The sequence below is a fragment of the Ptychodera flava genome (assembly GCF_041260155.1).
Source record: "Ptychodera flava strain L36383 chromosome 23 unlocalized genomic scaffold, AS_Pfla_20210202 Scaffold_24__1_contigs__length_23054250_pilon, whole genome shotgun sequence".
NCBI lineage: Eukaryota > Metazoa > Hemichordata > Enteropneusta > Ptychoderidae > Ptychodera > Ptychodera flava.
The window spans coordinates 4,200,265-4,213,827 of NW_027248278.1; the positions used below are offsets into that span (position 1 = coordinate 4,200,265).

The 13,563-nt window shown below is 36.7% G+C and overlaps 1 protein-coding gene across 2 annotated transcripts in view; it reads right to left on the minus strand.

The window, feature by feature from the left end:
* The window catches only part of LOC139124871 (PHD finger protein 14-like), a 43,268-nt gene that overhangs the window by 25,797 nt on the left and 3,908 nt on the right, over nucleotides 1-13,563 (minus strand). For both annotated transcript variants that reach the window (XM_070690970.1, XM_070690969.1), the window contains exons 4-15: nucleotides 12,429-12,502; nucleotides 12,202-12,257; nucleotides 11,078-11,181; nucleotides 9,721-9,776; nucleotides 8,499-8,610; nucleotides 7,000-7,094; nucleotides 5,801-5,843; nucleotides 5,300-5,440; nucleotides 4,143-4,218; nucleotides 2,528-2,622; nucleotides 1,286-1,382; nucleotides 532-638 (exon numbers count right to left, since the gene is read on the minus strand). In XM_070690970.1, coding sequence (XP_070547071.1) covers nucleotides 532-638; nucleotides 1,286-1,382; nucleotides 2,528-2,622; nucleotides 4,143-4,218; nucleotides 5,300-5,440; nucleotides 5,801-5,843; nucleotides 7,000-7,094; nucleotides 8,499-8,610; nucleotides 9,721-9,776; nucleotides 11,078-11,181; nucleotides 12,202-12,257; nucleotides 12,429-12,502 — 1,056 coding nt within the window. The remainder of the gene's footprint in view (nucleotides 1-531; nucleotides 639-1,285; nucleotides 1,383-2,527; nucleotides 2,623-4,142; nucleotides 4,219-5,299; nucleotides 5,441-5,800; nucleotides 5,844-6,999; nucleotides 7,095-8,498; nucleotides 8,611-9,720; nucleotides 9,777-11,077; nucleotides 11,182-12,201; nucleotides 12,258-12,428; nucleotides 12,503-13,563) is intronic.

Consider the following 13,563-nt stretch of genomic DNA (forward strand, 5'->3'; position numbering starts at 1 on the left):
GTGAACGATATATCAGAAACAAACAGAACAACTGTTGGACGTCAAACAATCTACCTCAGACGATCACAAATGCCCTCAAGTGATTATTCTTCCAATGTGACCATCCTACAAACATTGTAAGTACCATAATTTGGCAATAGTTTACTCCATGCACACATCCCACACTATGCATGTATGGCAGACATGTGGCAAGTGTGCGAATTTAGTCTGGTAGATTTCAGTTTACTCGCGTAGTATACTGAACCAGCGCATGTGTAGTCAGCCACTGGCGTGATTAATACCTCGATAAACAGCATTTGCATAATTAATTATGGTTCCCTCTCAATCAGAACACCCCTTCCAATGTTTCAAGGAGAGGGGAACATTCCCTCTTTGTGAGAGAAACCTGGAGAAAAACGCTGCACTACATGGCTCACTATATAATCGAGTAATCTGCTGATATTTTCTGCAATTACCAGTCCTCTGGGCTGTTGGTGATGCTGAAAACAGTTACCTGGTAGAGATACTGTGAGCGGTGTACTTTGCACTTACTGTGTCGTACTGTTTTCGTAGTGTTTGCTGTTCTAGGTGCAATTTTTCACTCTGTTCCATCAAGCCATCCAGACGCACTTTCATATTCGTTATTTTAACATTACGTTCTGTTGGGAGTGAAAAAAAAGTTAAGTAAATCAAACAAACAGCACATCTTCAACATCACAACCTGTCTTGAAAGCCAAATGAGATTATTTGAATGTGCCTTGGGGACAGATATTTGGACTCTCAAACTTTTTAGAATATGTTTCAGTATACAATTTGTTGGCGCTCATTTTGAATTTATGCAGTAAATAAAGGTCTCATCAACATATTTTTGTGAAAATCAAAAATTTTATTTTCTCCCAAAGTGTTAACACAGGTATGACAGCCATTTTGAATTTCAAGTGTTTTTAAATATTGGATAATTTGTTTCTCTGGTACCAGATTTTGCACCGTGGCCCCTGCTTTTAATTCTAGATTTAGAAAGGGAATCGTTTAAAGTTTCCTCGTGGAACATCTGAGCAAAAGTTTATTAAGTCTTTTAATTTATCAATTCATAGGCATGTACTATTTAAAGCAGAGATACTGATTTTGTTGATAATATTTTGACATGTATATTCAAAATGCAAATTCATCACTCTTCTGGCATGCATATGCTATAAACTGGTCAAAATCTTTTGATATATCTTCCATATTCCCCGCCCCCACCCCTTCTCCTGAATGTACCCATGTTTGACATTACTGGGAGGAAATTCTATTCCTGATATGTTACCTAGGTAATAGTTCACGAATTCCGGATTGAAAGCTGGAGCCATCCGCCATTTACCACGTTGGTCGCGACGCTCTGTCGCTGATCTGGATGACACAGTCTGTGGGAAGTGATGGAAGGGAAGATATCATGATCTTAAGGATTGTTTTAGGTTCATAGGTATATTGTGTAGTCCTGTACAATGATTCAAGTAGCTGTCAGATGTGAGAAGATTGCTGAAGCCTTTTAAAATGCTGTAACTTCAGAAGACGTGGGTTTCTTGAAGCAGAGCAGATCAGTCTGCATGTAGTTAGTTACACAAGAAGCAAAATACCAGTATGCCGGAGTTCAACAATGTGGTGACTGGGTTGAGTGAAAGGACCAGATGATATTATAAGTATCTTGATGGCACAAATATTGCGATCTGATTGATCGAGACGTGAAAATAATCATGCTATATTTGCAATATATATTGGTCGGAACTTCATGAGCTCTCAGCTGGAGCTAAATTCTTGACATTTTGTGCCAGAATTTCAATTTAATATTATGCTATAACAGCAATAAACCACCTCAGCAATGGGTATACCGATATCACTTTGTTTTGACCAGTTCACTCCATATATGCACTCACTATCATTTGTGCACATATGTTGTGAAATGGTCAAAATCTTGTGATATACTGTCGCCGGGTGAGGTTTATCAATTAATTTTACCATACCACTGATTGAAAAATTGCCAATGTGTGAAACATTCATGTACAAATATGTCCTACATGATATTTTGCAATTAGTCATCAACTTTTGAAATTACTTCCATAGTGTTAATTTCCTTTCATGGTAATTCAACGATTATAAAACGTAATTATTTTTCCAGTCAAATTATTAAGAGTTTTCAAGGTATACGTCTCATGTTTTGCCACTTTTAAGGCTGAATTTTGGCTGAACAATTATTGTTATCAGCAGATTCCCCTGCACTGTGATATAAAGTTAACAGGGAATTCAGCAATGATATCTGAAATTTCTACCAGCTAAGAATATTTGTGACAAAAAGTCAAGAGTGCAATGCAGATTGTACCAGGGCTGAGATGAAAGACAGCAGTTTAAATAAATTCCAGACTGGGTCAGTATTTTGTGTGAAGCAAGTCTACAACTGTGTGTATATCTGAGTCAGGAGTACAAACAGTTTTGTAACATTCTGCATACTGGTATAAGTCTGTAATTTTGAATGTCCTGCATTGAAGGTTCTTTGATAATGAAGTTTCCTCACCTCAGTGTTGATTCCCAACAATTCCGCTTTTTTCATCAGCCTCCTACATGCCGACGGACATGTTGACAACAGACGAGGTATCTTTTCAGTCGGAACTTCAAAGAAAAAATACATAGCAAAGACATAAGAATTAACAAAATGAAGACAAAAAACGGCAAGATTGCAGCTTGGTTGACACAAAGAAATTTTGTGCGAATTTTTAGTAACCTAGGGAGTCAACTCATACCATCACTTATTATTTAGAGCCCCTAAGGAAATCTGTTTTAGTTCGCAACCAAAGGCGTGTCCACTAATCTTCAGTCTTCCAGAAATTAACTTATCACATTGTAATATTAAACCTTTCAGCAACCAGTCGGTGGTATTTTCTCACATCACTTTGCCGGACAGAGACAGACTCACTATACGCGAAACACGGTGTGAATATTGAGAGTGACTGTCATTTGTAGCAATTTCATGCTCATGGTATTCTCAGCCACTTTACCCTTTTCTGCTAAATGGGAGCAACGGAACCATACTGTCAAAGTATGTAATGCAAGACCTAAGGTATATGACTGATCTCCACTGATAATGAATCATTATCTTATCAGATTTATGAATTGATTCTCATCGTACACTTTCCAAAATGAATACTAGTACTAGGATGTAAGGAGTGCGTACAGGATGTCGTTCCATGTGTACACTCTTGATTGGAAGAAAAATCGCTGACATTGTGCAAAGATGGTTGCTATTTGGCATATTTGATGTCCCAGTCGTGAATGTATGTATGATGTATGAGAATAATGATTAATAAAAAGCACAAAAAAAGGATGTAGCTACTCAGGCATTAGTACCTGTACATCATCCTCTGCTTGGCTGATACATGTATGCTGTGCTCAAATCCTTGTGCATCTTTTGGTGTATTTTCCTATTAAACGACCTCATATTATCTCATCAGATTCGAATATTTACAAGATAATCATGGGTAAACTTTGTATAAATGAATATTAATACTGGTATGTCACCATTTTAGCATTAGATGGGCACATGTGACACAAATGTGTAATTTTTTTCACCGATAATTCATGTCAAATTTTATCTGCTTGAGCTATCAACAAGTTTTCAACAATCAAACGAACAACCACCTTAGACACATTTCAGGATAAACAATAAAATTCCTTATAGTCTTATCAAAATGAGTTGCAGACACACGTGGCACAATTTTGCATCACACTAATATTTCCAACTGTGCAATTCACAGACAACTTTTACACCGGTACTGCAGAATTAAAAGGATGCAATGTGTTCAACAGACTCGGTACGCCCAAGAAATCATTTGACAGTGGTACAAGCCTATGTGTAGAAACACATCACAACATGTATGTTTCGTGTAACTATTAAATGACAAATAAAGAATGAATGAATGAATGAATGTATTTCTTAGAATGGTTTTGCACATGACGTTGTTTGTACTTTGGTGTATTAGAATCCTAGCTTTCACCTATTCTACAACTTTTATGTATGCCTGATGCGGAGTTGCATGTAGACTTTTGGGTTCTGAAAAGACGTTTATCATAACAAATTTTCCAAAGTTAAGCTGAGACCAGATAATAAAAGCTATACGATAATCTGTACTTACCCCAAGGTGGCTGTCTCTTCTTTCGGGATTCATTGTATCTTACTTTGGATTGTTCTAACTTATCAAGAATGCGTGTCTGAAAAGAAAGTTTATCCTTGAATATACTATTTTCGGCATGACATTCACTCTTGTCAACAATAATTCTGTTTAAGAGTGTGTTTGTTCTCACTTTATTTCAGCCAAATGTCAATTCATGAAAGAATATCGTGGTTTTCAGCATACTTTGGGTAGCAACAAAGTATGAGTTTTGTCAACCGTGTACAGTTTATTCTCTTGGTTTCTCTCGTTAGGAATGTCACCCTCTGCTTGAAAATTTGCGGGGCGTACTTGGTTCTGATTGAGGGAGACTATAACAAATTATGCAAATTTAAGTTATGCAAAATAAATGTCAAATAAAATATGGTCTTTCAGCTTTATCTTATACTTCTGTAGATAGGAAGCTTATATCACCTTATTGTGGCTACAGATAGTGGATTACATCAACTGTGTGATGTTACATCATAGACAGAAATCATGAAGTGGAATGCTATTATAATCTCAAACCTCATTGTAGAAGGAGGAGACATGTCTCCCTTTTGTGATTATAAAGGGGGATTTTCATTAGGTGGATTGAGCAATGGTGCCCCTGGAGAAAACACTGCCTTGTACATGAAACTTGTTTAGTTCTTGTAAAAGATTTAAGATGTATATTTTTGCATAATAATATATGGTTACAGTAGCTGTAACTTTTGATATTTGTGTTATGTTTGCTCTGACAAATAAGTAAACTTTCCTCCTATTCTACCTTAAGGTAGTATGCGCCTTGAAAGTGAAAGACTCAAATTTTGCTCAAACTTTCCCGAAGGAATCTTTCAACCATTCTCTTTTAAAATCAAAAATAACAATCTGGGATCACCCTGCAAATTTTGGTACTAGAGATGCCAATTATCCAAGATTTACAGATCTTTGAAATTCAAAATGGCCAATTTTTATTCCTGGTTTGGTGAGACGAAGGTTGAAAGTTTCACTGGGGACGTTTTGAGCAAAAGTTGAAGTGTTTCACTTTCGAGGCACGTACTACCTTAGTGACACATCTTTAGCTTTATCTGCAAATTGAAATTTACATATCAATGTCTTAATCTCTGCCTTATGATCCATCACATATCTTTCCAACTCACCTTTAGTATTTCATCTTCTATCTGTTCGAGTTTGTGATGTTTGCAGTGTGACTGCACTGCTAGCCAATGCTGTCGTTTTTGTTTCATCGTCTGCTTGTCAACATGCAGTTTACAGTATGCATAAAACGGGTCTGCTATGTCCTATAGAGAAACCATACTTGCTTTAGCAGTCTTCTCCACGGCTTGGAAAAACAGAGGGTTAGTCAATTTACATAACAATCTGTAATTTGCATATTCTTTTGTTATGAAAATGTATTCTTTTGTATGGTTATAAGCATATGAATAGATTGCGCATATCCAAATAATCCCCTTGAGGAGAACCCTGCTTTGGGAGAGAATTTCCAAACCATATGGCAATCAAACAATCTCAGACCTAGTGCTTTTATTAGGTGTTGTGTGTAAAGGATTCTGAATAATTGGCAAATTTATTGTGTTGGACCTGAAACTCGACTTTCCTGACAACACTTTTTATTATCAACTGAAGTGCGATTGGTAACTTACCTCATCCGGTGATGCTTCTGACAACAACCCCACTCTTTGGGCACTGCAAATGAATTTATTATGAAAAATGTTGACTTACACCACCAATTTTAGAAGCAAAAACTCAATAAATGCTATCACAGAGGTAATGACTCACATCAAAGTTACAGTTGTGTAGGAGGAAAGATGTGAGATACTTACATAGTAAATGTTGAATTTTTGTTAACCCTTTGAGTGCTGTAATTTTTCCCACCAAAATTTTAGTGCAACATTTTCTCAATTTTTATGAATTTTTCTGTAATTTTTTTGATAATTTTGACCAAATGGACATTGCATTTCATTGGCTACAGTTTTTCATCAAAAGTTTGCCAGACAATCTGAAAAACGTTGACTGGGGTATATTTTATAAAGGCGATAAAAATTGACATTGGCGCTCAAAGGGTTAGCATTATATCATCATTCAAGTTAGAATAGTTCATAGGTACAGATATTCTGACTCTCAAAGTTTTACAATTCTTTTCTGATCTACCACTTATGGAGGCTTATGTTAAAGTTCTTGGAGTAAGAAAAATTTTCAGAGTCTTAGCTTTTAGAAAAATAAAAAAAATATTTTTTTCCTCAGAGTTAACAGAGGGATGGCAGCCATTTTCAAGTCAAACATCGGTATATTTTGTTTTATTTGTTTCTCTTGCACCAAACTTTGCACCGTGGACCTTGACTCTTACTCTTGATTTGGTAAGAGAATAGTTGAAAGTTTCATGGACGAAAATTTGAGTAAAAGTTTAAGTCTTTCACTTTTGGGGTGCATAGTACCTTACTATGTGAAAACCCATTTACATGATAAGGTGCTATGAAATCGCTAGCAAATGGCAGCAAGAAGAGAAATGACACTTATTCAAGGGCCAGATATCAGGCTCCAGTCTCCCAAACTTGCTTTTATCCAATGGTGAACCCACATTTCTGGGTAACTAAGGGTCTTGAGTCTGGTAGCCTACCAAATAGGCCACAATGCCTCAGTGGTTTTTACAGAGATTCAGGTAGGCACCTCTACAGGATACCCAACAGCAACATCATAGCATCATGCCAACCTGATATTATTTTACGAGATGCAAAACCTGTTTTGCTTTACACAGGAATAATGTACACACCTTTGCACAGGCAGGATTTTATCCGCAAGTTTGTCTAAAGGTAAGGGTATCATATATTGCTGTGGTACGTACCATGTTACATGGAAGTAATTCCGGCACATTCCGGCATCACATCCAATGACAATACCAGTCTTGGCAAATCTCTCATCTTCACAGTAACAGCATTCCTTAAAAGCCAAAAAAAGCAAATCAAATTAAATTATTGGGGACATAAAATTCCCCATCCAAAATGTTAAATAATACAGTCCTTCTAGGACTTTAAAGTAGAGCGATTCTTGGAGATATATTTTGGACAATCAAGTTAGATGATGTAATTCTTTTGTTACATTCCTGGCCACTGGAAGTGCGGGATCGACAGTGTGGGAAAAATCAACCCAACACTCTCAGAAATTGTCCCCCACTGTGTATAAATGTGCATACATGAAAGCGGTATACATTACGCAACCTCTGATTGGATAAAAAATTGCCTTTTTGCTCCATGTGCAAAATATTATCCAATGGAGTGATGAGTAGGATGCGAACCAGAACTACAAAGTAGACAGGTCACAATGCAGTGGCAGACGACAGTGTTGTCACGATTTTAGATAATGTTGTACTCACAAAATAACTAGTGAACATAGGCCAGTCAGAACATATCGCCAAATTTTTCCTGATGGATCTCTCGTCAGGAGCAGAAGTTGAGGTATCGCAGTGAAACCCACCACAGCGACACAGAATAATACATGACTGTGCAGAAGGATAGTCACTGATAGAGTTAAAATAATCTTCCATGTTTCCAGTGTGAATTTAACACATTTTATTGTCAAGAATCTCACACTGCTCATAAGAGACAAAATATCCCCAACTCGTGAGAAATCTGATGCGAGGTCCTTGGACGTCTGAGATTCTTTCAATCTCACCCTTGTGTGGACTCATTTTGATCTGTGATGTCAGTGAAGTATTTGATGTCTTGTTTGTTGTGAAAATTGAAAATTAATGTCCAATGTGACAGTTGACAATTGAGTTTTAGTACAGAATAGAATTCATTTGCCAACAATTACATTATGTCTTGTACAAACTGTATTGTGTTTGCATGCCAAATACTCTGTATTTCATTTGATATAGTCAAGAGAAAAGGCAGAGGAAATGTACTTGTTTCCCAGATGGTAAGAAATGCAAATGATACAAAGGATTACTGGTATTGTCCTCTTCAAGGTAGTATGCACCTCAAAAATGAAAGATTGAATTTGTGCTCAAAGTTTCCTGAGGAAAATTTCAACCATTTTCTTAACAAATCGAGAGTAAAAATCAAGGGTCATCGTGCACGTTTTGCACTAGGGAAACAAATTACCTAACATTTATTGATACTTGAAATTCAAAATGGTTGCCTTTTCTGTGTTACCTGTATTAGGAAAAACAAAATTTTTGATTTTCGATATACTTTGATGGTGAAAATTTTCCTCACCACACAAGCTTTAAAATGAGCCCAAACAAGTGGTAGATCAGAAAGGATTTATGAAAATTCGAGTCCAAAAATCTCTGAGGCGCATTCTACCTTAATAAGTATTCAATGCCCTGTATTCTATCCTTACCCTGGCTCCCCATTTACTGTACTGTACTTCTGACAAGACAACAGGGCTAAGCTTATCAACATCACCGAAGGTTACACCAGGGATGTACAGCGAGCACACAACATGGACCCATCTGAAACCAAAGATATCAACATTAATACTCAACGCTCTTGAGCTTAGACATTTTATATTATCAGTGTGCCTTTCAACTTTCAAGATTTCTGTAAACTTTTGAGTCAAATCATAGACCCTCGAGAAACTCGAGGGTCTATGGTCAAATTCAGGATTGCACAACCCTCTCACAACCATGGTTTGGCCTATTCCATTGTTTCAATGCAGATCATGGACCTGGTCATTGGGTCTCAGGGGTGAAAATATAAAAGTTTCCTGAGTCAGCCTTCCCAATACAGTTTTTTTTTTTTGGAGATAGGTCATATTTCTATTGTACTGTTGCTAAGATTGTATTGAAACAATAAATGCTGATAACATGACTGGAAACTCCAGAAGAATTTACAAGTGTTGCCCTCTGGAAAAACAATGTCATATGCAGAATCTTACTTAGACTGGTATATTACCAGAAAATGCTTCAGAAAGGGATGAATATTCAAAATACTTCGTGCAGATACTTGTAATGCACCCTGTCACCCCTATTTGACAGTGTAGAAGTCCAATCGTGTTAACTAGTCAATAGGAAAGTACAGAAATTTGTAAGTGGGTGAGTTATCAGGAAAACTTCATTCCACACTACATCAGTGCTGCCTGTGATACTTTACTGTAATTCACACCTCTATATGCACATTAATAAAATAAATTGGAAAGACAGTCTTGTTTATTGCATATAGCAATGCTATGTAAAAACATATTTCTCTATTGATTTCGCTCTGTTGGAATGACAGATATGTGTCTACTCTACAACAATATTAGTACACACTTTGTACAACACAAATAAATAACAAAACACTGTGTTCAAATGACAACACAGAATATTATAAAGTCTTGACCTGTTCACCCTAATTCCAAGTGAACACGTCCACACTAATCACCGATAATAATGGGATTGGGCCAAACAATTTTGGTGAAAGGGTTTAAAATGAATATCAATGACCAAAGTATATTAATTGATTCTCATATTAACCTCATCTACATCAGACATTTTCAGAAAGTAATAATGTTAAACTCGTTGCCATTGGTTGAAGGTCACAAGTGTAAATTTCATCCACCAATCACAGATGCTCTTACTCACCTTCCTGTGTCAGTCTCTTTGAAGATGCCTCCATTGTTGGGGCACATCTCACACATCTGATATCAAAAGAAGAATACAGTCATATAGACACACCGATATGTACAGATGAAATACTCATACTTATACTTGTTAATGCGCTCTCATGCAAGACATCATAGGATGCGACTTGAGTTTCACCTTTTCTGCAAATGTCTTCAGATAATGCCAACCAGATTTCAGTTCTGATGAGAGTGCCGTTCGAATTTGTGGCAGGTCAACCGCCATATTTATGAAAATTCACATTAATGGAGATAGTGTAGAATGGTACAGTCAACTTGCGCGCTGTAATGCAGTGCAACCCTGACTGAGTTCTGAGTATATATGAAGGGCGCCACCATGCTGCAGACTTACTCACTTTCAATATCTTGATGTAAGCAATAAGGCTGATTGCCAATAACACCAGAGTTCAATCATTTAATGTGAAAACATAAATATTTGTCAGAAAATTTTGACGAGACTTTTGAGTCATGCTTGTACCACAGTCAGGAATGACAAAGTCACGTCTTTCTCATCCCTATCGTGTTTTCATAACTATTAAAATCATGTGTCAAAAGATCCAACCAAAAATAAACACAGATGGAAAAATGTATCAAAATTTTGGTGTGAAACAGCCAATGTTGCACCAAAAAAAAATTGGCTATATTTAAGCAATAAACCACTCCGGTGACGGGCACACAACAAGATTTTGACTAGCTCACGACATATATACATGACAGCAAGTGCATATGTGGAATGAACTTGTCAAAACTGACTGCTATACATGTTGCTGAAATGGTTTACTGCAATTATGTCACGTTGGTATATCCAAATGCTGGGGTGAAACGTCAAACAAGGAATTTTTCTCTCGCTGAGAGCTCAGGCGTGTTCTCACTGTGCTATGCGGTAAATATATCATAATTATTTTCATGTGGTGACTAGTCAGATTGCTGTATTTGCGCCATCAATATGCTGGTATGATATAATTTGTATTATATCATACCAGTATATTGATGGCGCAAATACAGCAATCTGATTGGTCGAGACGAGAAAAAGAACTGTGTTATATTGGCGATATACCACGGCTGGCATATGCGCAAGCTCCCAGCTTTAGCAAAAATATGTTACGTTCCACGCCAGAATTTCAATATACTGTTATGATATAATAGCAATAAATCACACCCAGCGACGGTATGCCACTTGATTTTGACCAGTTCACTTCATATATGTACTTGCTATCGTTCGTGCATATATATCGTGAACTGGTCAAAATCTCATGGTATACTGTTGCTGGGTGTGCTTTATTGCTTAAACGCACGATTGCGCTCGACAGTTAACTTACCGCTTGTGAGATGCCCGCTTTACAAGCATCACAAAACCAAGGTTCAGTTGAACTTGAAGTCTGGTTACTCTGAGTGGAGTCTGTGTCTGAAGCCCCATAGCAACCTAACATGAGAAAAAGAAATTCACAGAATGATTGAAAACTGAAATTCAAATGGATAGTAGTAAAAATAAAAACTATGGGCTTAGCAGAGTATAGAAGACAAACCTGCCAATGGCTGTTCATGTTCCACCACAATTTTCTGTTTCTCTGCCGCAAATAAAAATTTTGGAATTTTCCTCGAACACACTCCCTGGCTAAGTAAAACACACAGAAACAACAAACAATGTAAACATACAGTCACTTATGTCTAAATTTTTATGTGGACATGGAAAATGAACACGGCTTTTTCTGATTTGTAGTATCATTAACACTTAATTTGTTAATGCATAATTTTGCGTGAAAACCGACAAGTCTACAGACAGGTGAACTAATAATTTGATCAAGGTAAAATATGCCATGGGGACAGGTGTTCAAACTCTCAAACTTTACAAAATTTGTTTTGGTATGGTACAACTTATGGGGGCTTATTTTGATGGTAATATAAGTAATAACATTATTTAATGGCTAATTTTTGTGCAAATTACCAATTTTATTTTCCCAAGTAGAGATAACTCAGGGATGGTGGCCATTTTGAATTTTAAGTGTCAGTCAATGTCAGGAAATTTGTCTTCTTTGTACTGAATTTGCACAGTGACCCCTGAACTTTATGCTTGACTGTGAATCGGAACAGTTTAAAGTTTTCTTAGGAAAAGTTTGAGCAAATTTCTAGTTTTTCAATTTGTGAGGTGCATACTTACTTCAAAGCATCTTATCTGTATACAACTTCCATTTGCCTTGTGTTTCCAGAACCCTTTATTAACAAGTAAACATCCTTTCACTTTGGAAAAGCCCTTTTTTGCAGATTTCATGTAGTAAGAAAGTAACCAAAAATTGGCGACGAGGACAAAGTTACTTTGAAACTAAGGATAGATTCTCAATGAAATGTGTTTGTGTGATGAATTCATGATGATACTGCCCTCTGGTGGTGAGTCTGACAAAATGATAGTGAAGGATGACAGAGAAGAGATAATTTCATACTCTACCTTCATGGACTGGAATGCCACAATTATCACATTCTATGATTTCATCATCGTCATCACTGTAATTTATAGAAAATAGATTGTAAATTTGTCAGATTTTGATTTACTCTGAACACATTCCAAAGCAGTAGTGCCATTACAACATGTGGAATTCTGCATAAATGCACACCTGCAATACGACAGGACGTCCAGTCTTATTTGAGTTAAGAAAAATGGTGGATTGCACTTACCTATGATCACCAAGACACACTGAACAAATTAAAACCTTCATCTTGTCATAATGCTTGCCTTCACGTGATGAACTCTGGGAACAGAAGATTTTAGAATCAAGTAAGACCAGTATTTTTTTTTAATTATTTTGGGTGTTATACAGTCTTGTTTCTAGTCTCAACAACATTTCAACACAAACATCCTCAACCATACTGCTTTTTTATAAAAGTTTGTCTAAACCATAATTTGCATTTTGCTGTTTCAACGTCTGGGCCATTTTAAAATGTTAAAAGTTCATAGTGTTGAAAGTTTACTGACATTGACACAATGGCGCTAATTGTGATTTCAGGTTTGTTACTAAATATAACTACATATGCACAACATAGGACACTACTGCTTGAAATTCAGACAAATTCTATTGTTGCATGCTTGGCTGTTGTTGTAGCTTGTAGTCTGAGCCATGAACTAGCAGTTCACTGAATTAGTGTGATTTTTAGATATCCACAGTAGCACTAGCAGGTATAATTTCTGTCGTTCTTAAGGAGAATGCACACAAATATTTATTTTTTGCACATTAATGAGAGAAAAATAATCTCATTTGTGATCAGCACTATTTTCATTGACTTGTAGCTTGTCTGAGACTGGCAGTCGTCAAGCCTTGCATACATTATAATATCAAATTGTTCACTCACACTCAAGCACACATAGCAGAAGTGCCAAGACATATGAACTACTATGGTTCTACTCCCAAATGAAAAGGACTGGCGGGTGTTCCACAGACTCAGTAAGCCCCAGAAGATCATGTGATGCCGGTACAAACAACCCTACATGTACACACCCGTACTGAAATACATGTACTGTATTTCTATGCGCAATTATACACTTGGGTTGGTTTGTACCATGTTCATTCAAATTCTGGATTTGACCCATCAATATGTACACTGTATTTGAGTCCTGCTCTGAAAGGTGCTTTGCCTGGCATCAGTTAATTATCTCAGATCAGCAGAAAGTCACTGATAATTACTGCAATTTTAAGCAGACTTTCAGCAATTCCACAGAAATTTTAAAAACCTCCAGAAGTTGCCAGCTAATTGCCTTACATGTGATTTCTGTTGTATATATTCATCAATCTGAAACATCAAAAGTCAGAAACCC